Source organism: Myotis brandtii, unplaced genomic scaffold (genome assembly GCF_000412655.1).
Source record: "Myotis brandtii unplaced genomic scaffold, ASM41265v1 scaffold324, whole genome shotgun sequence".
In the NCBI taxonomy this organism is placed as follows: domain Eukaryota; kingdom Metazoa; phylum Chordata; class Mammalia; order Chiroptera; family Vespertilionidae; genus Myotis; species Myotis brandtii.
The window spans coordinates 2,875,998-2,903,349 of record NW_005362439.1 but is presented as its reverse complement, the minus strand read 5'-3'; the positions used below and the strand labels follow the sequence as shown (position 1 = coordinate 2,903,349).

The following is a 27,352-nucleotide window of genomic DNA, read 5'->3' as shown; positions in this document are numbered from 1 at the left end:
CCTGATGGGAATCGAACCATGACCTCCTGGTTCATAGGTTGACGCTCAACCACTGAGCCACACCGGTCAGGCGGAGAGAGAGAGATACATTTAGAAATTACATCTAAATAGGAAGCTGGGTTCTGGTTTTCTACGCACAGTGTTTCAGAGAAACTACCTTTTCTCTTTCTCTGGGTGTTTTCTGGGATGTAGTCCTCTATTTCTGTGTGCTAGAGGGTAAAAAGATGTGCAGAAGAGCACTGTGGGTGGTTGGACCCCCTGGGGCCACAGGTATTTCTGTGTAGGAGTAAGACTGACAGAATTAACTGTGCGAACACTTACTAAATTGGCTGTAAGTGAGCCTGTACCCATGGCATCATTTAAAATCTACAGCTCCTTTAACAGCAGCAAGTTGGAAGAAAATTTCCTGAAAATGAAGTCAAGGGGTCTTTGTGGCACATTATGTTTCTTATAGCAATGGTTGAGATAAGCTAGAATTCAGTTCTCCTCAAGCATAGGACTTGGTTTTGCTTGGCCTAGTTGATGAGATTGGCAAAAACAACAACAACAGTTTTATGGGCTTCACCCGTGAATGCATGGATTGGACTTCAGGGTATATAGAGATAAATTTAATGCCAGTCACATATATATATATATTTATTTATTTTAAATTTATTTCAGAGAGGAAAGGAGAGGAAGAAAGAGATAGAAACATTGATGAGAGAGAATTATTCATCAGCTGCCTCCTACATGCCCCCCACTGGGGATCAAGCCCGAAACCCGAGCATGGGCCCTGACCAGAATTGAACCGTGACCTCTTGGTTCGTAGATTGACGCTTCAACCGCAGAGCCATGTTGACTGGGCACCAGTCATTCTGTTAGGACTTCCTTAATGTTCTTTCACAGCCACTCAATGACTGGTGGGATGCAGGGTCTGCTGTTGAGCCCTGGGTTTTGCACTGGGCAGTTGTTATTAAATATGATAGCCTATGTACAGGAAAGATGTGTATTTGTCACTGGAGATTGAAACTGGCTTTGACAAGAACTTGATCATACAACTCAAATGGCACCCAACAGATTACTGCGCTTATTAAACATTTCTTTGCCCTGCCTTGAAGCTTAGCCAAGATTTAGGAAATGACCATGAAGCAGAAAGGGAGCTGTTGCCACAGTGTGAAATGTCTGTGTGGCCATATTTGCTGCTGGAAAGTGAAGAGAGGGGACCCGCTCAGCTGAGTCTGGGATGGGGGAAATGTAGATTCTGCTCCCAAGAGGAGGTTGAGCAGCATGTCCCTTGGGAAGGAAGAATGGTGCCAAGAATGGAAATGTACAGACTGTTCAATCTAAAGAGGCAGAGAATATCCCCAAATAAAACTAGAGCTTATCTTTTATTGCCTGATAAGAGGTTAGAGTGTGTGGTGATGAGATTCAACCAATATCCTTCCTTTCTTCTTCCTTTGCTCCATGTCTCCCCCTCCCGTCCTCCATTTGCCTTTATCTAGCGTGGGTCACAGAATTTGAACTTGGATTTCTTTAAGGCAAAATGAATACTGCTAAATTAAGAGTGAATTGAGAGCTTATAAAAGCCACAAAGTGTTTCTTTGTCTGAATATTTTCATTGATTCTGCTGAACTGCGGTGACTGGGGGAAAGTGGTAAAATGTTATATTGCTTTTTAGGTAAACTAACAAAAACTGACAATACCAATGCAGAGCTGAAATAAGTTGTTTCCAAACGCCCAGTTCCTCCACTCCCGTGTTCTAGGTGGAGAGGCTACAGGGACATCTTAGGAACACCTGTTCTAAAGAAGTTTTCAGCTGTTTTAATCTTTGTCTTACCTAGAAAGAATTCGAAGGTCCTGTGTGATAGAAGAAGCCAGCACCAACCAGTGGTTATCTTGGGAATCTTTAGATACCTCTGTACAGTATTATCCAACCCAAGCCATCCTTAAAAATAAACTATCCAAGTGAAAACAGCTTGCTCTACTGACAAGACCTCACCTGCCCCCCACACCCCCCATCCCCACACCCCATTAAACTGCTAGCCCTAAGACTCATTTATAGAATTTCTCAAACGGCCCTTGGGTGGAAGTAACAGAGGAACTGGCCATAGAATTTGGAGATTACAGAAGGAAAGGCATACTGGTGGTTTATTTCTCTAAAGGTCATGCATACTTTTTGTCCCTTTCTACCATTATTACCAGGCACTCCGTGTTCTAGTTTCTATTAGCATGGACTTACTAGTCTTTGTTTTCAGGCACCAGGTGGAATTGCCTACCTTTTCTTTTGTGTCATTAATATCTGTCCTATGTGGGAGAGGGACTTTTGTCTCAAAGGCTCATGCAGCTATGGAGAGCAACAGTGCTCTTTTCTGACACCTAAAGAAACAGTGTTAGAGTTTAGAAAGGCCCCCCCCCCCCGAAAAAAAAACTTAATCTTGGTATTCTTCCTGCTTTTTTTGCCTTCCGTATTTTGAATGCCACAGTTTGCTATTTCACCTCTCTTCAGATCTGAGACAGTAAAGGAAGAGTGAAAAGTATATGGCAAGAAATTATGAGATTCTTGTATCAAGAGCTAAGCAATGTTAGCTTCAATTTGACAGTTTTACATTTTAACATGATTCAGGACTTTTGTGTGAGGTGTATAACAAACTAATGAAGCTGGGAATGGCCTCAGGGGCCCCATTTCTAGGAAAATGTTGAACTCTTGAGTCCTTCTGTGATGGCAAGGGGACTCAGTGTGCCTATGTAGACTCAGTCAAAGACTATTGCAAACTAATACAAGTTAGAAAGATCCAATCTACTTCTTAAAGAAATGCTTGCCTCTCTGTTCCTTCTTCAACCTAGGACCTGCACATTAAACTGTTGGCTATTTAGCTTATGTTCTCCTTTGGCTTTGATGTTCTTCAGTGTTAAACATTAGGAAATATCAATCCATAGCTGCCTTCTTGAAAGAAATCAAAGGATTGAATTCTTTTAATCATGGTTAATCCTTTGTATTCCAAATGATAACCAATGTTGGGTCCTGGAGGCTGCCTGCCGGCTAGGTTGACTAGGGTTTAAAGTTAGGTGGGTTACTATTCCACTTTCAGAAGGACCTACAATGCTTTCATTTTTATTTATTTGTTAATGTTTTGCTGTTGATAAGGCTTTTTTCCATTTAAAAATGTTTTCTATCCATTCTACTTATTTTCTCTGCTCCTCTCCAGGTACTCAGATTGATCCCAAGGGACATAGTACAGTCATCCTTCTTGTGCTATAGATATCTGGACTTTCTCAAACCGAGCCTTAAAATTTCCATTTCTCAACTATACCTCTATACCTTGTGTTGCTTATCTTTCAACTTCCTTGACTCATTTTTGTTGTTGTTGTTTAATCTTTCTGGCTATAAAGTCCATGTTCAGCATCTCCGTAGAAGGTAGATGGGGGTTAAATGTTCTCCCTAAACCAGTGCTTTATTTTTCCTTGAGCCCAATCCTATCTGCTAGCCATAGGAAAAATCTGGAATGAGTACTAGCCTTTTGTGTGTTAGTGTCCTCCTCCACTCACCCCTCCAACAGGTAGTATAGCTACATTAGAACAAAGGGTAGAATTTGGGGTCTCTCTTTGTATTTGAGAAGTGCATGAATGTATTCTGTTCATATAGATCTTACAACTCACATCACTTATTTGTTCTTTTACTCCCTATTAATTGGAAACTATTTCTTCCAGTATATTTACTAACTTCATTATGAAATTAACCAGGAAAAAATTTCAAAACTTACTGATTTTACTATGGCATTCATTGCTACTCAATTGGATAATATTAGTCCTGTTTCCAAGTTTGTATGTAATAAATTCAGTGGGATGTACTCCTTTAGTGTCACTATGTGCTAGGTCCTACACAAAATGCTGAAAACTTTTAATAGAAAAAGTTAACTTCAGTAACTATCCTTCCAAGTTCAATGAATATTTTCTTTCCTTCTCAGTAATTTGAATTCCTGTTGTTGTTCTGTAAACAAAAGTCCTAGACTTAATCTGATTCCTTATCCCTGATCACTATATCACTGTAATAATTCCCCCACAAGTAACAGGAAAATAATTAACTCTGTTCTATTAAGGCTTTACCCAAAGATGTCAATACAATACTTATCCTATCAGAGAAATGCAAGTTATGACTTTTCTAGTTTTCCTTGTGCCTCAACCACACCCAAAGTTTCTACCACTCAAACCAGACTTAAATAGCCTTTTCTTCCTCAACAAGCTTTTTAGGGGAAGTATGTTCCAGTGCAGACGTCCTTAAATGGGGTCAGTTTTCTCTTCCTGGCTTTCACAGAGGCTGTCATTCTGATGTGATGCAGGAGGATGTAGTCCTTAATGAATGTCTTTGGCACTACTTGTCAATTGCTTATTTCCCTGGTTATGTTGCATTAACGTATTAATTAACCACTAAATTGGAGTTGAGTTCTTAGTTGAGAAGGCAGCTTTGCTTTCCTGAAGGCAGGCTGACTTTTCTTGCATAACTTAGCTCGCTGGTATGTCACCAGGTTTTGATTAGTGTGTAAAATTCACTTTTGCTAAAATTGTCATTGTAATATCAGCTTGACTTTGAGGCTGAGGAAGTCACACACTGTGTTCTAGAGTAGGACACAAGTTGATAGGAGTAAGAGGTAAGAGAAAAAAAGCTTGTGTTTCCTACACATGTGAGCAGTTAGCCTGGCGAGTAGGTGAGTTAACAGTCTGCTGGGGAGAACATTTCTTTTCATTGACACAGTACCGGAGGCCACCGGGTAGGCACTGTGAGACATTATCTTATTATAACAGTGTCTGCATTTTTATTTTTGTTGACTTGACTGTTGTTTTGAGTCTTTTAATCCCTTCAAATATAGTTATTAAAAAAACCATAGTGCCCAAATGTATGTTATGAATACCAAAAGATTAAGAACTGATATTGTGTGCTAGAAGCTGAACTAGAAGTTGAAAGACAAGCTGCTGTCTATGTGGCTCCTTCAATAATTCACTGTGTAATTTGAGTGAGTCGTTTTGTCTCTTTGTCCACTTGACAGGTGAGGGTGTGGGGCTTACCTCCATGTTATCTCCAGGGGTTATATAGGAAAAAATGGTAAAGTACTCTCACTTCCTTTGCAAGAGATTACCTAAGTCAGAAGGAATAAAAGTAGATCTGTGCCTTAGCACCAGGTTATTTGCAGTACCTGAACTACTTCAGACAAGCTGAGACTGTCGACTTTAGATGTTCCCGTGACAGGAGCACCTCAGTGCTCAGAGATGGGCTCAGGTGGCTGAAAAGGATGCATTCTCAGCTTAATAAAAGGAGTCACTAAAGAACATCTGAGTTGTGCTAGGCACCCTTGGGACATAAAATAAATACTACTTCTTGATGGACTGGAGGCGCTCACAGCAGCAAGGAGAAAGTGGGATTTGTCCAGGGTTAGTGCATTGTCTTCTCACAGGTTGAATGCAGTTCATGAAGCGTCCCTTGGCTATCCCTAACTAATTATTTTGACCTCTTCTCAGCTTTTTAAAGAATATGCTGTCAACCAAAGATCTTAGGCCATTCACTACTCTTTTGTAAAAGTTAATGTGGATGGGAAATAAAACATCAAATACTGAAATAGAAAGTTATTCCTAACCCCCTTTGGGAGATTATAAGTGCCAGTATAATCTTAAAGAAATACCTGATAAAGCAAACCTTTATAACTGAATTTATTACTGACTTAGGGAGAGGCCGTATAGCTTAATAGTAAGAACAGTTGAATTCAAATTTCCTCTCCCTTCTTACTAGCTGGTTGACCATAGAGAAGTTGTTTAACTTATCCGAGCCTCAGTTTCCTCATCTGTAAAATAGGGATTCATTAAAAAAGCCCTGTTTAAAATTACCAACATTTTAAATTACCCCTTGCACTTCCTATTTTTCTTCCCTATTTTATATTTCTCTTTGGTACTTAACATAATTTAACATGCTATGTGGTGAACTCATTTCTTCGTTATGGTTCTCCTCCCCCAGAATATAATTTCCATGAAAGCAGGAATTTTTATTTGTTTTGTTTATTGTGGCATGTAGTAAGCACTCAATAAATATTTGTCTAATTAATAAACAAGCTTATTTTAGAGTAATTGTGAAGATTGAATGAGAACTTTTAGTGAATGAGAACTTTTTGTGGCCCTTGGCACATACTAAGCATTTAAAAAATGTTACCAACTATGAAGTTTTCCTTGGCTCTAAGGAAGAAAATAGAGGTCTTATTTATATAACCGATTAGTATTAAAGTATTTTGCTGCATATTTTTGAAAAATGAACATAAATCATAGTGCTCAATTATATCAGATTACATGGTATGTGGATCAGATGATTATAACTTAAAAATGAAATAGATGTTGCTATGTCTTATTCTTAGATTTATTTTACTCTTAAGATAACATATTCAAATTGTACCTAGGATATGTAATGCATTTATAATATTTTTCCTTGTATTCTTATATTTGTATACATATTTTCTTTCTTCTACTAGAGTATTAATTCCCTCAAGTCAGGAACCTTGCCTTTTTTCATATTTCTATTCCCCAGTGCTTTTGTTATAGCTTATTTTGCTGTAATGTCTTAGGGTTATATTCCTAAGACATTCAGGATAATAAAAAAAAAAATTCTGTTATAAAAACAGTGGCTTAATTTTTGGGGAGGGCGGGTTAGGAACTAGAGAGCTCCATATACAACACATTTTACCTGGGGCATTTTCAATTAAAACATATTACAGCTATGTGTATATAAGTATAAAACCTAAACCTACTAAATCTGACATTTGATTACAGCCTTCCTTTAACAGTGATGCATTGACCTTTTTTTTTTTTTTTTTTTTTTTTAATAACTACCAGCACAAACTGCTTGCTAAACGTTCCAATCAGCTGCATCACCCATTGTTCTTACATTGCACAGAACCACTCAAGGCAACACTTATTTGGTCGATGTTCCTTCAACAAAAGTCTAAGAGCTTCCTCTGTACTTTTCACCATCCTATGCCCAGGTGGTACCATGATCCATTTTTCTAAGTAAATTGAATGTTCTAGTTTGGGTAACAAATTCCTGCACCCTAGTTAATTGATCCAATTTAGGCTATAAAAATTTGGGCTTTGAATAAGTTCCTATACTTTTACATTGTTATAACTCAGTGCATATTTATTGTAGCAGTTCTTAACTGGTGCCTCCCTACTTCTACTCTTCATTTCTGAAACACTTGCCAGATTACTCTTCATAAAATGTGACCAGAGAGACTTTTGATAAACACAACAGAACGACCACGCGTATTTATCCTCTCCCAAATCACTTTAAAATGACCGTAAAGGAATTGGAAAAAAGCATCTGCTCATTATAAAAAAGGAATGCGACAAAGACGGTGACGAATAGCAAGTGATAAACATTTCTCCTCCAAGAGGAACAAAATTGCATGTGAAAGAAAATATAAATTTATTACAGTATTCCTATATGCTGTGAATATTTATATAGTTATGAAACTGTAAATGATTAAGATTATTTAACCTAAAAATGTAATAAAACTATTTTGGAAAGAAGGGGGAAGAAAGAGGGTAGGAGAAATCATCTCCCATTAGAAAAAGCCAGTAGATAATAGCCAAAATTGAAAAATTAGTAGCAGTAAAAATATGAGTTAATTATCAGAAGAAAAACAGCTAAAAGATTCTGGAGAGCAGAAACCAAGGAATAGAATGGAGCAGGAGGTTGCTATTTAACTTTATTAGCCCTCTAATACTCTTTAATTTTTAAAATTATGTACATGTAGTACTTTGATTAAAATTAAAATTTAAAAGCTATCCACTTTGTAATTCCCTTGCTCCAAAAATGTCAAAGGATTTCTATTTCCTGCCACACAGGTGACAAATACTTTGTCTTTTTTAAGCCAGATTTTTATATTCCCTATATAAGCCTTTGCTTCCCACTGAACTGACACTGCCCTTGAACCCTGAATCACCTTTAGAAGAAGCCCCTTCCAATCCTGAACCACCCTCCACCTCTCCTCCTTTCCAAATCCTGTCACTCTTCCTTTAAGGCCTAGCTCCTATTTCTTTCCTAAGCCTTCCTGGTCTCCCCTCCCCAAGCCAGTGAGTGACCCCTCCTAAACAGCTGTGGCTCTAGTTGTCTATACCACTCATTAGACACTTACATGGCCTTTTCTTGTTTGTAATGTTTTTGATGTCTTATCTCCCCAACTGGATTATAAGCTCCAACCAAGCAAGAAGGACATCTTATTACCATTTTATATACATCTTTCACAGTGTTATGTTTGATAGATATCTGTTTAATATTAGGTCCTCACTCAGCCATCAAAAAGCTTTCTGTTCTACTCTTTATTCTAGGCATGTCTCAGGACTATGTACTTTGGTCTAAAAATCTCTATCTCTGTCAGCCTTACTGAGAGGTTGGAGGCCAGGGCTTTATCTCTTTGCCGGTGGTGCTGTCCTTGGTTGACACAGTGTGCTAGTTGTTTTTACAAAACATAACCTGAAGAATCATTCTCTGATCTCCCAAACCCTGTAGGTGTTTTTAGGCAGTCAGAATTTTTTTTTATTATTTGGGAGAAATGCTAATTTATCATTACCATCACCACTTTGGGGGTTTACAAACCTTTTCCCCTTATACTCCATTGCCTTATGATCCCCTGCGCTGCAAAAAGCCAAGAAAAACAGAATAAGCAAAGCCCTCTGCAGTCTCTAAGTACAACCACCTGGCTTTCTGTTTGCCCTAGTTAAGCTTCGTCAGTGATACATTCTTGCCCACTGAGCTAGAGCCCCAATGTGGCCTGAAACGTTTGGGTCATTAGTTCTTAATCTTTAGAAGACAGTGAATGCTGTGAGAATGTGTGTTAAAAGCTGGTTCCTCCTCTCAGAAAAAAATGTGTACACATAGCTCACATAGCTGTATTAAAATATACCCGGGATTTTAGTTTTATTCAGGTACGGTAAGGCCAACAGATGAGACGCTTGCCATTAAAAAGAAAATTTGTTACAGTTCCCAAGAGGAGAGGAACACACCACACAGGGCTACATAGGGAAGTATCTGGGTTGGTCAGGAGGCAGATGAGGCTAGGGAGAAGCATGAGTTCACCAGAGCCGTTGTGGGGATTTTCAGGGGAAGAAATGGGTGAGGCAAGGTCGGTACAGTCAGTAAGTTTAGGATTAGATAGTTTGAATAATTTTCGCCGGTTCTGGACTATGGGATGGTCCCTAATTGTCCATACCTAGCCCTGGGTGCTTTAGGGCAGAGGAAATTATTGGTTTGCTGTGTTTGATAAAGTGGTTGGAGGTGGGGACTCTGGATTGGTTGGTTTGCATTCTTGCAGTTAAATTGTTTCCTACCTTTAGGAATTAGCTAATTCTGGAAGAGGCAGTTCCTTAGTCCACAATGCCCCAAAATGTAAAAACTCTGTAAAATACTATAGAAAACAAAAAACACGCATAGTACAATAACATGCATACACACAATTAGATTTTCTATTTCAGTAAACCATTTCTTGGACCTCCTGAGGCCCATCTGTAGACTCAAGGTTTAAAACCCAAGTTGGGCCCTGGGAGTTCTGTGTCTCCAAATACAGTATATGAATTTTGTTTACCTCTTTACAAGAAGGTCTATAGCTAATAATCAGTAAAGACAAGAGGATGTAGCAACTGCTCGATTTTTTATGGTAAAGATTTTATTTATTTTTTTCTTTTGACTTTTATACTAAGAGCTTATTTGTGGGTATTTTGTGCCAAGAGGGGTAAGCCTGCATTCCCTAATTGTTGCATCAAGTCCATCCTCACAGGGCGTCCTGATGACATTTTAAATACATGGAAATTTTTGAATGCATGAAAACGTCTGGTGCTGAGTCTCTGCTGCATATTTGCTCTGGCACCTGCTCCTCTCTTCTTGGAGTTTATCCCATTGCCTAATTCTGTACATTGTCTCCAAACCTTTCATTAAACATTGTTGGAAATTTTGCTTTTTAACCTCAGCATCCCCACTTATCTATTGAACAGAAACAGAGCCGTCTCTGACTACTAGGCATTTCCTAGAGTGAAAAGCTCCCCATCTTGCCTTTTATGACTTTTCAGAGCATGAAACGGCAGTGTTCATCCTGTTGACCTCAAGGCAAGAGCCTTGCAGAGACAGACAAAGGGGACAGCCTGCTCCCAGCTTGGATCCTCCAGAGGCCAGAGGGAGAAACTTTTTAATGTTATACGAACTTATAGTAAAAGCTCTACCCACCCTGCTTTGTTTTGACTGCACTTAGGAAGAAAAAATTTGGAGTGTTTTTCCTGCTTGTAACCATCCATTTCTTAGTGCCCTGAGTACTGTACTGGGTAGATTTCCAGAGGCTAGATGCTTTCTTAGAGTCTCAGACATCAAACAAAAAGGGTTTTAGGAATTCTGCAAGTGTCCTTCTGATGGTTGAGTGGATATTTCTCAAAGCCAAAGGTACTCTGGCTCCAAGTTAACAAATTGAGTTGCAACTGTGTATTTTGTGCAAGGTGCCCTTTAGGGCACAGGACTGAGAGGCACTTAAGTCTCTCAGGGTTTAAGATAGTCCTTCCTCTTGAGAGACTAAGAATCTAATAGTAAGACTCACACATACTCAAGTAACCCTTTGTCTCTATATTTAATATGGAGTTACTGTAAACTGTGTGTGGCAGAGCTTCAAGATATTTCATGAAAAGATAAGAAAATTGTGTGTCCTTCCTCTCAAGAACCTACGTATAATGCACTGTGGGGATACAGGTTCAGGGAAAGTGTTGAGGGGAACAAAGCAAGCATGCTTGGTTTATAGATTTCAAGTTGGCCTCTGGTGGACTGAATTTCATACCTGCCCTCAAGTAGAGTGAATAAGGGTAGGGAGTGCTGCCTCAGTAAGATGGCAGGAGATAGAGCAGAAGGAATATGACAAAATAAGAGAGAGAAACAAAAGGCTGTGTGGCTTGCAAAGAAGATCAGGTTAGTGAGAGCAGAAAAGATCGCTTAAAAAAGGGGGGTTGAAGAAGTCCTTGAATGAGGAATAGGGACAGAGGGATATAAGCATTTATTAAAGGAGAGAAGAAGGAATATAATAGTAGAAACAGGATAAGCAAAAGTATAAAAGCGGGAATATATTTAAAACATATTTACAAAATTATGTGAATAATGAGCAGTGGGAAATAAGCACAGAAAGATAGATTTTTGGTTGCCTTGAACAGCAGACCAAGGAATTTTATCTTAGTTTAGACGAGCGGTTCTCAACCTGTGGGTCGCGACCCCTTTGGGGGTCGAATGACCCTTTCACAGGGGTCGCCTAAGACCATCGGAAAACACATATATAATTACATATTTTTTTGTGATTAATCACTATGCTTTAATTATGTTCAATTTGTAACAATGAAATTGGGGGTCACCACAACATGAGGAACTGTATTAAAGGGTCGTGGCATTAGGAAGGTTGAGAACCACTGGTTTAGACAATGACATTAAAGCTTTTTGAGCGAATGAGTAACACAATCAAAACTCTGCTTTTAAAAATAAATCAGTCTGCCCTGGCCAGGTGGCTCAGTTGGTTGGAGTCGTCCCATACACCAAAAGGTTGTCAGTTCAATACCCAGTTAGGACACATACCTAGGTTGCAGGTTAGATTCCTGGTCAGAGTGCATATGGAGGCAGTCGGTCAATGTTTCCCTCTCCCCTCTTCCCTTTCCCCTCTCCCCTCTCCATGTGTGTGTTATAATCAATAAACTTATCTTGTGGTGAGGAAATAAATCAATCAATCTGGCATTGAAATATGGATTGGAGAGAGGAGAGGAGAAAGGAAGATAGGTGACCTTTTAAGGGACAAGCTTAGTGTTAATTGCAAGGTCATTTCATGATGTTACCCCCATCCCATGTGGCTGGCTTATAGAAAAGTTTGCAGGCCGTCATGCATTCTTTATGATGACCAGCACCAGTTAGTCTTCAGAAGGCATTGCACCACCATGCTCACTGGCTTGCAGGCATCCCTGAAGTGTGCTCAGTGTTGTCTGAGAGGTGTATATAATAAGCAGCTCTGACAGAAAGGAGGAGACTGAACCACTGATCTAGAACATACATAGAGTTTATATAAACTTCCCACAGTTTATAAGGCTGGCATAACATTCCTTGCAGTTCCCATTAATGCTCCTAACCCTTGTGTATTTCATGTCTCTGAAATGAATGGCAGTATTCTGAGTCCTTTAAATGTACAGTATTTAATGGTAAAATGCAAGCGAAAAGTTGACCCCTTCTCTCAAGTTCACTGTCTTTAAAAAGAAGGAAAGAGGCCACGGGGTACCAACTGAACATTGATGTCTAAGTGTACACAGAGCTATAAAAGCTTGCGCTCAGAGCAAACTTTATTTACTTACAGCCAGGTACCTAAAGGACAACAAATGGTTTGTGTTCTAAAAATAGCTAATATTGTGTGGGCAGGGATTCCCCTCTAATTCAGAAAAGCTTTCGGGAGGAGGTGGGATTTTATTTAGGTTAAAAGACTTCTAGAAAGGCTAATCTGGAGTGTAGTCTAGCTTCCAGGTGCATCCTTTTAGCAGTGTCTCAATATAGGGCTTGTTAATAATGCTCTTTCCCACTTTGTCCTAGTAGTAATGTCTGAACAGTGGATTTTAATGAGAAACTATTTCAACTTAGCTATCTTTATGTGACAAGTATTGTTCTCCTAGAATCCCACAGCATGTGTATGGCTCTGAGGACCACTCAGATTGCTAAGCAATTTGTGTTTTGAAACAGAACCATTTGCCATGCTTTTTCCCTTATTTTTGCTCCATACTTTCCACTAGTTGGTGCCTATACTTTTAGAACAAGGTCTGGAATCCTTTTTTCCACATTGGGATCTAGGGAACAGACTGGCTGGGCCCGTGGAGCAGAATCTGCCTTAAAGGATCTAGTTATTGAGATTTTGTCAGACCCACTTTTAGCAGAATCAGGATGTAATTTTCAACAAAATTCTCGACCATCTTTCTCTAAGCAACTGCCAACACATTCATTAGGAATTGCTAACCTTTTGACCTTACTCAAAACACTGTAGTCTCTCTACAAAAACCAAGTTGGCTGGATGCTTTATCTCAATATTGTGATCACAAGTCCCAACATTTACAATATTTCCTTTGGACCTACTTGTGGAAAAACCTAAGATTGTTGATCTTACAAATTTTCCCTTCATTCCAAAGTGAATGTGAACTTGGTGGTCAAGACCAAGTATTCTGTAGTCCACTTTCTGACCTGACCTTTGTCCTTCAAGCCCAGGGGGCTTCTTTGTTAGCCCTTAGGGTTTAGCCTTTCTGTCCCTGGGTAAACAGTAATGTGGCAGTGATCACAGTGAAGTGACATGCTGTCTGTGGTGCTCCAAAGTCTCCTCTAAACTGAGTGACCCAGGCTGTGGATTAGAAAATATCATGGGCTGGGCAGAGCAGATCTGGCCACTTTCCTACATGTTGGCCCTGGCTGAGTCAGCCCAGTAATGCTGTACCCTGAAATGTACAGGTGTGATTTGACAGGAGCTTTTCGCCCTTTACAAACTGGGCCTCCTAATGAGAATGTAGGCTCATAGAGCAATAATTCACGTGTAGGTGGCCTGTAAGGAAAGTTTTAACAAAAGAGTTGGTTAAGAAGCTGATTTATTTTCTTGCTGTAACTCTCTTGTCATGTGCTGAGTGGGGGCGGAAGGGGAGAGGAGGGTGGGGAACGGTGCTGCTGAAAGCATTTATCTTCATTTCTGCCATCTCCTAGTGTTTATTACCCTGTGATCGACAGATGAGGAAAGCTGCCAGTCAAACCCACGTTCAGCACATTTCCATTTCCCCTCTTTGCAGATTTAGGCTTTTGAAATCTGCATCCTCTTTGCAGCAATAAAGGTCGTTCCCTCCTGCTGCTGACAATCCCAAGACCCTCTGGTCCAATTCCACTCACTGTGCTTCTACCAAACAATAAAAGCCACAGGAGTCTCAGCAATTTAAGACAAGTGATTGGTGAGAGATGTTCAGTGTTTGAGTCAGTCAGTCGTGCTATCTTTCTCTCTCTCACATCTTTCTCCCTCAGCCCTCCACCCCTTCCCTTCTCTCTCTGCCCATCTTTTTGCTGCTGAGGCACCCCCTTTAGCAGCTCTATTGTGCAACAATGAGAGGATGACTGCTCTTTGACTTCTTTCCTGGCTTCACTTAGGGACCTCCTTCCTAAGCCAGTGTCCTCCCAGCAACAGGGGTTGCTGGGATCTAAATAGAGGAACTGCTAGATAGTGGGGGATGTGGAAGTGGAGGTAGAGTAATTCTTAATACTGTATCACCTGCATGTCTTCTGTCAGAGGTAGAGGCTTTGAGGAAATTCCTGCCTGGTGAGAGTGAATGCCAGGTTTTTTGTTTTTGCTTTGGGGTTGTTGGGTTTTTCCTCCATTTCTCCTGAAGGCTGTGGGTTTTGGAATGCTGTTCCTAATAATTTTCCAGTAGCATGTGTTCTTATGAGCTTATTTGTTTTTGTCTTAAATAATATTTGTGGGTGGAAAAAAGGTAATGATATTCATTTCTTTGAAAATGCTTGTTCTGCTTTCATAATTACTTGTCCCAATTACATCATTAGTGTAAGTTAGATAATTGCTTCATTAGGATGTATATATTGAAGAAAGGCAGGTCTACAGAATGGTGATGAAAATGGGCCCCAGCTTCTTCATCTACCCGCACAGGAGCATCTTAGCTTGACTTCAGAGAGCTAGGAGCTACCAGCCGTCCTGTCAACAGTCAAGATTAATGCTGGGTTTTAATGTGATGGAGGAAGGAGTGAGGACCCAGTGAAGAGCAGCTTACTTCCTTTGCTGTAGGGTGGTAATACATTGCAGAACTCGGGATGACACCATTACTTTCAAGGCAGTGTGATGGAATCATTGGTAATCCTCGAATTAGGAAGCAGAGTAGTCTTAAGGCAGCTCTACCACCTTGGGCCTTGCTGAAGTTCACTAGGTCTAATGACATGAACCTTATGCTCTGTTTGACCCTTTTGAATGGCTATTATTAAAGGAAAAATGGCCATCCCAGGCCTAGAGGTTATGCTCTCCCATCAGAACTAACTACTCCCCTGTATATTTGAGTATGACTGCTTTCACACCAGGCTTGTGAATGTGTTATGCTATCTAGTTGTGCATCTCCTCTTGATTTCAGTGCTCGTTAAAAACTAATACCAATACTGCATGCTTCCACTTAAGGATGTATCTGAAGTAGTAAAATTCATAGAAACAGGAAGTAGAATTGTGGTTACTAGGAGCTGGGGGGAGGGAGTAGAGTTGTTTAATCAAGTATAGAGTTTCAGATGTGTAAGATGAAAAAATTCTGGGGCTCGGTGTCACTTGTGAATATATATGTAACTACTAAGCTGTACACTTAAAATTGTTAGGATGGAAATTTATTTTATGTGTTTTATACCACATTTTTAGGCCCGGTGCATGAAATTCGTGCACGGGGGCGGGGGCGGGGCTTCCCTTAGCCCAGCCTGCACCTTCTCCTGCCGGATCGGGCCTAAACTGGCAGTCAGGCATTCCTCTCGCAATCTGGGACCGCTGGTTCCTAACCGCTAACCTGCCTGATCGCCCCTAACCACTCTGCCTGCCTGCCTGATTGCCCCTAATCCCTCTGCCTGCCTGCCTGATTGCCCCAAACCCCTCTGCCTTCCTGCCTGATCACCCCTAAACTGCTCCCCTGCTGGCCTGATTCCCCCCAATTGCTCTTCCCTGCTGACCTGATCACCCCTAACTGCCCTCCCCTGCTGCCCCACTTGCCCACTGGCCGCCAGCCTTGCTGTGATAGGAGCCTGTGGGCTGCGGGGAAGGGACCAAGAGGTGCACCATGCACTTACTGGTGACCAGTCATCTGTCTGGTCGTTTAGGTCGTGATGGCCTCTGGCCTTTTATAATGTAGATTAATTTTTTATTTAAGAGAGGAAGGGAGAGGGAGACAGAGAGATAGAAACATCAATGATGAGAGGGAATCATTGGTTGGCTACCTCCTGCACGCCCCCTACTGGGGATCAAGCCTGCAACCTGAGCATGTGCCCTGACCAGGAATCAAACTGTGACCTCCTGGTTCATAGGTCAGTGCTCAACTACTGAGTCACACTAGAGGGGTACCACAATTTTTTTTAAAGTTAACACCAGATTCTGTACTACTTACTTTGGATAGGAAGACTATATGTCCTCTTGGCCTGTTATAAAGCTAATCTGCTGTTGCTATATAATCCTGGTTTGAAATGTTTTGAGAATATTTTTTATGAGAACTATTTTGTGGTGGTTTCTTTTTCCTTCCTTGCACACTATCTGTATTCCAGGCCTTACTGATTTCCTTCTTGAGTTCTAAGACTGTCATTTGTTGTTTTGTTGGCCTTATCCAATGCCTTTGACCTCAGCAGTATATTTCTTGGGTCTGCCCCTAAAGTTAATGATTTGTGTGTGGACTAATGCTACAGGGGCAGGAGCTTTGGAGCCTTTAGGAGTTTATTGGGCAATAAAATTAGGTTGATTTGGGGGCTGAATTCCTGCTGAGAGAATGTCACTGACGTCTGTATCTACAAAATATTTACCCTTTAATTTATGTTAAATATACTTGAAATGAATGTTGTATGATGATTGACACCAGTTTAAGTTACCAGTTAGAACAGTTATTAAACAGCCTAAATCTGATAGACCACACACTTAGAACATTTCCTATGTCAGAATTATAGACATGCACATGATACCTTTTGGGAATTTTACTTTTCTATTTTTACAGAAAATGACGTCCCCTAATACTTTTATTTTTTATTTTAGCCCCAGGAAAAAGTTGAAGACTCGGTTTCAACTATAAGTAATTTACTCAGAATTGGTCTTTGAAAACACTTTTTCCTTCAAAAGGAAATAATTCTGTTCCGCTCAGATACTTTTATGATTGCTGGGTTCCGTGCAGTGTATTGTCTATAAATAAAAAAACCCAAACACATTATCTTACGTGAACCTGTGGTTTAATTATAAACATATAGTGGGACATCATTCAGCTATAAAAAGAAATGAATTACTGATACACACTATGACATAGATGAACTTTGCAAACGCTCTGCTAAATGAAAGAAGCCAAACACAAACAGCCACCTGCCATATGATTGCATTTATATGAAATGTCTAGGAGAGACAAACCTGTAGAGACAGAAACTATATTAGTGGTTGCCTAAGGCTGGGGAGGGAGTGGGGGCAGAGTAGAGGGGAATGGCTGTTAGTGATTTGTGTGTGACCTAATGCTACCCATGTTCTTAGGAGCAGGAGCTTTGGAGCCTTTAGGTAATGGGTAAGGTATGGAGGGAAGGGGGTGATGAAAACATCCTGAAATTAAATAGTAGTGGTGGATGTTATGAAATTGATTTTGATAATGGTTGCACAGCTGTGTGAATACACTAAAAACCCTTTGATTGTATCATCGGAGGAAGTCTTGTTATCTGCCCTCTGGGATTCTTTCCAGGTCCCCAGCCTATAGAGTAATGGACTATGCTCTTCCATGAGACTTTTAAAATAGTGATGAGGTGACAAAGTGCGTGTCACAAAGTGTTTAGTTATACCCCCTTCTTAGAACAAATATAAAGACTTTTTGAATGAAGCTTTCTGAAAAGAAATAACTTCTTTCTAGGATGCCATTCAGTGTATACTTAGAGAGGAAGAATGCTTTTTATATCAAAATAATCCTGTGTGTTGCTCTAAGAAGAATTGGTTTTCATAGACAGAAACCAATTTGTTTTAAAGAACTCAAACAATCTATAAGAAAAGACTTAAAATAACCAAACATAAAAATGCACATAAGATGTGGGTAGGTAGTGCACGCTAAAAGAAATAGTGAGCCAATAAGCAAATAAAAAGATGCTCACCGGTACTCTAAATTTTTGAAGAAATGCAAAGGGATACCAAAAATGGAATTGTCATTTTTTACTTCACAAATTGACCCAAATTTATAGTATTAGTATCTTTTAGTAATAGCCTTATTGAGATATAATTCACATACCATATAGTTCACCTGTGTAAAGTATACAGTTCAGCCTGGGCAGTGTGGCTCAGTTAGTTGAGCATTGTCCCATATAGCAAAAGGTCTCTGGTTTGATTCCTAGTCAGGGCACATGCCCAGAGATGCAGGCTCGATCCCCAGGAGGGGGCGTGTAGGAGGCAGATCTCTCTTCTTTTCTCTTCCTCTTTCTTTAAAATCAATAAAAATATATTTTTAAAAATACAGTATACAATTTAGTGATTTTTAGTATATTCACAGAGTTGTGCAACCATTGGCACTATCTGTATATTTCAGAACACTGTTACCACCTGCTAAAAAAACTCATACCCATTAATATTCACTTCTCCCATCACTTCCCCTTCACTTTTCAGCCCTAGGCAAATACTGATCTACTTTCTGTCTCCATAGCTTTGCCTATTCTAGACATTTCATGTAAATGGAACCATATATTATGTAGTCTTTTGTGACTAGCTTTCTGAAAAGAATTTTGGAAAGTTGGTAAGTTGTTCAGTTGCACCTATCCTGGGGTTTCTAGTCTCAGTTCTGCTGACCAATTAGCAAGCTGATTCTTTCTTTTTATTTCAGAGAGGAAGGGAGAGGGAGAGAGAGATAGAAACATCAATCATGAAAGAGAATCACTGATAGGTTGCCTCCTGCACGCCCCCTACTGGGGATTGAGCCTGCAACCCGGGCTGTGCCCTTGGTCAGGATCGAACCCAGGACCCTTCAGTCCACAGGTTGATGCTCTATCCACTGAGGCAAATCGTCTAGGACAGCAAACTGATTCTTGACTTTATATCTCAACCAAGCAGAAAGATAGTAATTGTGTTTCCATGTTGATGAGTGTTCACCCCCTAGCCCCATTCTTGTTCCAGCAGCAGCACAGTCAGAGATGCCCATTCTGAATGAGGCACTCAAATTGAACAATTTTATAGGACCGAAATATAATTTAATTGTTTCCTTCTTTGTAACTTGCCCTTTTTTACCCCTCAAATTGAACAATTTTATAGGACCGAAATATAATTTGTTTCCTTCTTTGTAACTTGCCCTTTTTTACCTTCCTGAATTAGCTTTTCTGATAGATTTGCTAATGATTCCCATTGTTCCATATTTTCACTGTACTGTTGAATCATACTCTTTATTTCGCTGCTCCTAGAACAGATCTTGGAGAGAGGCAGGAAAAAAAAAAAGTGTTTTGAAAAAATGGCTCCTAATTCTTTTTTCCAAGCAGCAGAAGAGATGCAGAGGCAGAGATGCATGCAGGCTCTCAGGCTTGGTAGAGCTCACCTACCATGTGACTGTCATGACTATTAAGATTTTTATCCCTAGACACAGTCCCAAGGCTTCTTTCTGGCCTGGAAGTTGAAGACGTGACTCAGAAAATGAGACTTGGCAGCTTGGTTTTTGCTATTCTTTGATAGTTGGCCAGGATCACTGGATTTAAGTGTCCTCTGCCCCCTTTTTTGTCTCTCATCACAATAATCCTTACTTATTCTTTTGCTCTGAAATTCCAGGAGAAGAACTCTGTAGAGTATGGTAGAAGGTGAACTGCCATGACTAATAGTATTCTTATGGACAGCTGCTGTTTCCTAGAACATGAATGACAGTCTTGGGCCCTCTCTCGTCTCTCTTCCTCTATCTATTTATCTATCTATATTTATCTGTCTCTCTCTCAAGTTAATGGACCTTTTTTAGAGCAGTCTTAGGTTTACAGAAAAATTGTACGGAAAGTACAGAGAATGCCTATATACCACCTCCCCACCCACATACCCATAGCCTCTCGCCATCAGCATCCTGCACCAGAATGGTACATTTGTTACAGTCCATAAACATTGACGTGTCATTAGTACCCAGAGTCCACAGATTACATTAGGGTTCACTCTTAGTTGTAAGTTCTATGGGTTTTAGCAAATGTATGATGACATTTATTTGTCATTATAGTATCATACAAAATAACTTAATAATACCCCCAAATCTCCTTGTGTTCCACCTATGCATCCCCCTGCCCAAACCCTTGGCAACCACTGACCTTTTTACCGTGTCCATAGTTTTGACTTTTTCAAACTATATATGTCATATAGTTAGAATTATACAGTATATAGATTTTTGCTTCTTTCATTTAGCAATATGGATTTAAATTTCTGCATGTCCGGTCAAGGCACATACAAAAAGCAACCAATGAATGCATATAAATAAATGGAACAATAAATAGATCTCTCCCTCTCTCTCCCTCTTCTTTTTTCTCTCTAAAATCAATCAAAATAAACTTTTAAATAAAAATATTAAATTTTCTGCATGTCCTTTTGTCACTGGAAAGGGACTGGGACAGAGGCAGATCTGCCCCAGTACAGTCCAGAATGTGTGGACTCTTGATTTCATGCAGGAAAAGATTTCACAACAGGAGTCGAGTGATTTCGAGAGTATGTTTATTAAAGCCGGGGGCAGTGAAACAAGGAATGTCTGAGGTAGACCAGGTAAGATCACAGCCCCAGGAGTGCGCCCAGGCGGAGCCCTTGGGAAACGTGAGGAAGAGTCCCCAGGGCTTCTCTCTTGTTCTTTTCTTAGTTAGCCTCTCCAGAGGTTTATTGATCTTTTTAAACAACCAGCTTTGGGTTTTATTGATTTGGTTTTTCTCTATTGATTGCTTGTTTTTAATTTCATTGATTTCTGCTCTAATTTTTATTTATTTCTTTTCTTCTGTTTACTTTTGATTTAATTTGCTCCTCTTTTTATTTCCTAAGGTAGAAGCTTAAATTATTGTGGTAAATTTCCTTCTTAGCCCTGCTTTTGCTGTAACCCACAAATCTTAATAAGTTATATTTTCATTTTCATTTAGTTCAAAATATTTTAAAATTTCTCTTGAGTTGTCTTCTTTGAGCCATGTGTTATTTAAAGCATGTTGCTAAATTTTTAAGTCTTTTAGGATTTTCCAGTTATCTTTTTGTTACTAATTTCTATTTTACTTCCCTTGTGATCTGACAGCATCCTTTGTAAAGAGCGTAGGGCCTAGGCTACTCTTGTCCGCTTCCCCTCCTGTGGATGGCGCAAGGCACAGGGCAGCAGGGCAGCAGGGCAGCGGCCTGGGGTGAGGGATGGGGGGAGGCACCAGCCCAGCTGGTCCCCACCTGGATGGAGGCCTCCATATCTCCTGCAGCAGTGCCTTCTCCTGCTACAGCTCTTGGCTGGGCCGCTGCTACTAGACATTTGGCCTTAATTCTAAAATTAAGTACTTGTTGTCCAGCCAGAGTGGCTCAGTTGGTTGAGTGTCATCCTGTGTACTAAAAGGTTGCATGTTCGATCCTTTGTCAGGGCATGTATGGAAGGCAACCAACCAATTGATGTGATGTTTTTCACATCGATCTTTCTCTTTTCCTTTCACTAAGTCCTAGGGCAGTGATGGCGAACCTATGACATGCGTGTCAGAGGTGACACGCGAACTCATTTTTTTGGTTGATTTTTCTTTGTTAAATGGCATTTAAATATATAAAATAAATATCAAAAATATAAGTCTTTGTTTTACTATGGTTGCAAATATCAAAAAATTTCTATATGTGACATGGCACCAGAGTTAAGTTGGGTTTTTCAAAATGCTGACCCGCTAGCTCAAAAGGTTCGCCATCACTGTCCTAGGGTGAGGATTCAAAAATAAATAAATAAATAAGTACTTCTTTCTCTTGGCACTGGCACATTATTTGGGCCAGTCTCTTACAAAGGGACTTCTATGAGCTGTTGATTACAGAGCTATACCCATTGAGGAAAGCATACAGAGATTGGAGTAAATTATCAAAGTAAATTTTAAAAAATATTGTTTTATTGATTTCAGAGAGGAAGGGAGAGGAGAGAGAGATAGAAACATCAATGATAAGAGAGAATCATTGATCGGCTGCCTCCTGCATGCCCCATACTGGGGATCGAGCCTGCAACCTGGGCATGTGCCCTTGACTGGAATTGAACTTAGGACCCTTCAGTCCGCAGGCTGACGCTCTATCCACTGAGCCAAACCAGTTAGGGCCAAGGTAATTTTAATGACGGTCATTTGTTAGACATTTATTATTTATTTGCCATCATATTACATTGATTGTTTCAGTAAGTTCTCCCAACAACCCTATAAGTTGTAGGTATTCTTATTATACTTTTTTTTTATAGATAAGGAAACTTACCTGGTTTCTTTATCTGTAAGGAGAGGCCAGGGATGTTGCTTAAACATCCTACAATGCACAAGACCCACCCCACCCTATAAACAATTATTGGCCCACAGAATCAACAGTGAAGGTTGAGAAACCTTGAGTCTAGCTTGTTTCATTCTGTTGTTACTGAGAAAACATTGTGGCCTCAGAAATCCCTCAGCAGTTTCTCGGGATTTGGTTTCTGAGGCTGTGTCCTATCTAATACTTTGTAGCTCAGCCCATTGACTCATTCTGGCACGTCCTATACCTTCACCTTATACTAAATGGTTGGGTTTTTTTTTAGTAGGGTGGTACTTTTTCTTCCTGGTATTTCCGAGAGAGAGGCGTGGTTGGCCAGCAGTTCTTGCAGAAGAGAACCTGGTGACAATCTGTTGCTGGCATCTTTAGCTCCCTAATCTATGTTTACATGGCACCAAAAACTGACTCTTCCTGGTGCCAGGCTTCTTTTCTTCTCAGCACTCTGGCACTGTTGGCAGGGAACACTTCCCCAGTCTCTTCACACATGTTTATTTTATTGCACAGCTGTTCTCCAGAAGATGTTTCTTGAGGCACGCACAGGGTGCTTCTAGAGCAGTGGATTGGAGCCTTAGTCATTCGTGTTCCCAGTTGCAGATCCACAGCACTCGTAAAGCATCTGGTATTTTCCATAACTGTTTTCCTGTTTGTAGTTCTCATCTTCTCCCTCATATTTTAAACCCCTAGAATATGGGGTTTGTTTCTTCCACTTATTTTCTACCTTCTTTTAGCAACTAGCATTTTGTTCATCATATACTGAGAAAATCAATTTATCTTCTTCCATTTAGGGTTATATGATTTTCTATGAGGAGTTGGAGGAAATGATAAGGAACTAAAGTAATTTGAGAGAGGCTAGTGGTCAAAGGAAGATGTCAGCCATCTAGATAAGCAAGCCAGGGGAACAATTCAGGGGAATGGAGCCTGGGTCAGAGTGCAACTGAATAATTCTGTCCTGGGAAGAGGTAGATCTTAGAATTTAAAAAATGGTTTTCATTATCAAGGAGGCCCATAAAAATAAGAAAGTTCCTATTAAGGCAGTCCCTTGGAATCTTAACCTCCTCGTGACCCAGAAGTTTAGCAAAAGTTTCTGATTAGATGTGATTATATAGACTTTTCTGTAAAGGTTAAAAGGAAGGGCATAGTCCTAGCTGGGTAGCTAAGTTGGTTAGAGCATTGTCTCAATATGCCCAGGTTGCGGGTTCAGTCCCTGGTCAGGGCACATACAAGAAACAACCGGTGAATGTATAAATAAGTGGAACAACAAATCATTGTTTCTCTATCTCTTTCCCTTCCACCTCCTTCTCTCTCTCAAATTAAAAATATAAAATAAAGAAAAGGGTATATATATTTACTAGTTTGAGTGGTGCCACAGGACCCTCAATAGGGGTATCAGGTCAGTGGACTCATTGGCAGCATCCCCCAAATGCTGTCTTCCTTGGGCCTTGGGGAGATCATGACCATTTGGGTCTCTGTCTTTGAATCTGTAAGATTTTAAAGAATATGTTGTTTGGGGGGTATTGTTTTCTCTAAAACGGTATTTGTCAACCTCTATTTCATTATTACCCTTCTGAGGAGCCCTTTTAGACATTTTTCCCCCCTAATCATCTCTACTGTCATGAAATTTTAATATCACAGATGTGCTGTGTATCTGTTTATCTACTGCAGTACATAGGAGGGGAACCAGCTATTGTACTAAGATTCCCCCCGCCAACCTCTATGAGCTAGTTTTCACCCCCATGAGGGTAGTATTGCCCATGTTGAGAATACATAATCTAGACATATCATCATCTTGAAAATGAGCTGTTACAGTATGTGTACTTTCTCTGCAGTTGAAACTGGGACAAAGGCACTGTCAGTAAACTAACATTGAAAAGTCTTCTCAGGCAGTGGCCTGCAGCAACTAGAGAAGAGTAGGAAGAGTACTTTTCTCATATTTTAGGGCTTGTTTTCTCTCTGAATAATCTTTTGACCATTTGAGCAAACAATTGGAAAACACCAGTAGTAGCAGAGCAATGAAGGCAGTTCTCTAAAAGTTAAAAAATAAAAGATAAAAAGATGACAAAACCCTTTGTAGTGATATGCAGAAATAGGTATAAAATTGTTCACTATGTGGAGACTAATAAGTTCTAACAAGCTCAGTTTCTCAAAGCAAGAGTTGATTTGCAGCAGAGAATACCATTTAGGTTGTCTAGCATGCAAGAATGTTCTCCCAGGAAGGTTTGGCTCTGTCTGATCGGAAGGGTGGTTGTGTACGAAATGCACCTTGGAAGGAGGAGGAGGAAATGACATGTTCATGTAAATGAAATACAACTGCAAATTAAAGTGTCACCCTGTTAAAAATCCATTTTTTATTTAATTGGCTACCAAGGAAAGAATGTCACACAGAAGCGTATATCTCAGGGAAAATTAAACTGTGAGATGTTACAAGTGAATCTGGATTAAGAGAAGTTCTTATGAGTGGGGTGGAATTGTGGGTTATAAAATGTTGTCTCAATAAAAATATTTTGATGCTGAAAAAACTAGGCTTATAAATTTCTGCTGTGTTACATGCCAGGGGTCCACAAGAAATTAACAAATATTACCTCGTTTGTTTTTTATAGTCTAGATCCAGTCAGCTGTATAGTGGCTGCCTGTTCCCTGGAGGAAGCCTTCTTTTAAGATGTTTTATTAGGAAGAAGGTCATATACTAAGGAGAAGCTTTCTCCTAAAGAGCGCTGCTTATTACAAAGACATCCAGGGACCAAAATGCTTTTCTCTGTTAATGGTGTCCTCTCATGCTTTCACTTTTTGTTTCACTTTATTTTTTTTAAAAAATCCTTACCCAAGGATATTTTTCCATTGGTTTTTAGAGAGAGAGAGGGAAAGAGAGAAAAATATCGATGTGAGAGAAATACATCGATTGGTTGCCTCCTACACACGCCCAACCACAGCCCCAGCCAGGGAGGAGCCTACAACCAAAGATGTGCCCTTGACCAGAATCGAATCTGGGACCCTTCAGTCCACAGGCCGACACTCTATCCACTGAGCCAAACCCGCTAGGGCTTGTTTCACATTTTTATGAAAATTCATGTCTCTTTAGATTGTGAGCTTACCAAACAGGATATATACAGTATCTGCAACATTGTTGGCACTAAGTAAATGTTAATTAATAATGGGAGGGAGCTACCCTGGCTGGTATGGATGGCTCAATTGGTTGAGTGTCCTCCTTTGTACCAAAAGGTTGCCAGTTCAATTCCTGGTCAGGGCACATGCCTAGGTTGTGGGTTTGATCCCCAATTGGGTGATTGTGGGAGGCAACCGATTGATGTTCACTTTCATATCAGTCTCTCTCTCTCTCTCTCTCTCTCTCTCCCCCTCCCTCCCTCCCTCCCTCCTTCCCTCCCTCTCTCCTTTCCTCTCTATCTAAAAAATCAACTTAAAAAACCATATTAAATAATTGGAGAAGGCTGATGAATGGAATTATATTTCCACATAGAATTGTTCTTGAGAAAGATGTCTGGTTTCTCCTAGAATCAGGGGCTTGACAGATGGGACTTGCCAGCCTTCTTTAGCCCTAGTATGGTTCTTCCTCTTCCCTTTCTCCTACTAATCCCAGTATTGATTTACTTACGTTCTCAGTGGAAACATGTAGATAAACACTATAATGGACTCTCTTTTCTTCTCTCTCACCAGGGGCAGTGATTGGTGATGGACAGTCTGCTGTGGCCAGTAATATTGCCAATACCACCTACCGGCTCCAGTGGTGGGACTTCACTAAATTTGATCTCCCAGAAATCAGTAATGGTAAGCCAAGGTGGAACTTGGGATACTGATATGGATGGGGTATCTTTTTTTTTAAAAATATATTTTATTGATTTTTTACAGAGAGGAAGGGAGAGAGATAGAGAGTTAGAAACATCGATGAGAGAGAAACATCGATCAGCTGCCTCCTGCACATTTCCTACTGGGGATGTGCCTGCAACCCAGGTACATGCCCTTGACCAGAATCGAACCTGGGACCTTTCACTCCGCAGGCCGACGCTCTATCCACTGAGCCAAACCGGTTTCGGCTGGATGGGGTATCTTACTGGTGAGCCATAACTCAGAAACTCACATAGCACTGGACTTTCCATCATCTCATTGAGAAGCAGATTGTCATACGCCATTTCTGCAACTCTCAGTTAAGCAGTTCAGCAAACATATAGAACAGCAAACAGTGCTAAGTACAGTATGAGGAACAATGCTAAAGTAGATACAGAAATGAAGATGTCTGTGCCCTGAGAAGCTTACTTACAAGTAGTTCATTGTTCTAAGCCTAGAAGTTTAGGTGGGACTAAGAGAAAGAGAAGAAAGTGTAGGAACTGAGAGCTGATCTTGTGACCTTTGAGGAAAGATGTAGTGATATTAAACTCATTTATTAATCCAGATCTTAATGGAATGGAGCAGAGTGTCATAATTGATATGTTTATATGTTTGTAAATATGTCTGTCTGACAATCCAGTTTCGTAGTCTCTACGGAAGTCTGCAATCCCATGTCCCTGTTGTGCGGAGGGAACTACGACATTTCAGACATCACATTTCATTTGCTGTGTAATGAAGGATTCTCTCTGACACATTCCTGAGAAGTGGCAGTTCAGCCTCTACTTGAATACTTCTAATTTTTTTTACATATTCAGTATTATTTTGTACTAGAGGCCCGGTGCACGAAATTTGTGCGCGGGTGTGTGTGTGTGTGTGTGTGTGTGTGTGTGTGTCCCTCAGCCCAGCCTGCACCCTCTCCAAACTGGGACATCCCTCTCACAATCTAGGACTGCTGGCTCCCAACCACTTGCCTGCCTGCCTTGCCTAATTGCCCCTAACCGCTTCTGCCTGCCAGCCTGATCACCCCCTAACCACTCCCCTGCCAGCCTGATCGACACCTAACTGCTTCCCTGCTGGCCTGGTCCCTCCCAACTGTCCTCCCTTGCTGGCCTAGTCGCCCCCAACTGCCTTCCCCTGCAGGCCTGGTCACCCCTAACTGCTCTCCCCTCCTGGCCTGGTCCCTCCCAACTGCCCTCCCCTGCAGGCCTGGTTGCCCCCAACTGCTCTCCCCTGCTGGCCTGGTCGCCCCCAACTGCCTTCCCCTGCCGGCCTAGTCGCCCCCAACTGCCTTCCCCTGC

At 40.6% G+C, this 27,352-nt stretch overlaps 1 protein-coding gene across 6 annotated transcripts in view; it reads left to right on the top strand.

Annotated features, from left to right (window-relative positions):
- The window catches only part of AMBRA1 (autophagy/beclin-1 regulator 1), a 158,778-nt gene that overhangs the window by 86,138 nt on the left and 45,288 nt on the right, over nt 1-27,352 (top strand). For all 6 annotated transcript variants that reach the window (XM_014543353.1, XM_005870778.2, XM_014543352.1 and 3 more), the window contains one exon: nt 25,887-25,997. In XM_014543353.1, the coding sequence (XP_014398839.1) occupies nt 25,887-25,997 (111 nt within the window). The remainder of the gene's footprint in view (nt 1-25,886; nt 25,998-27,352) is intronic.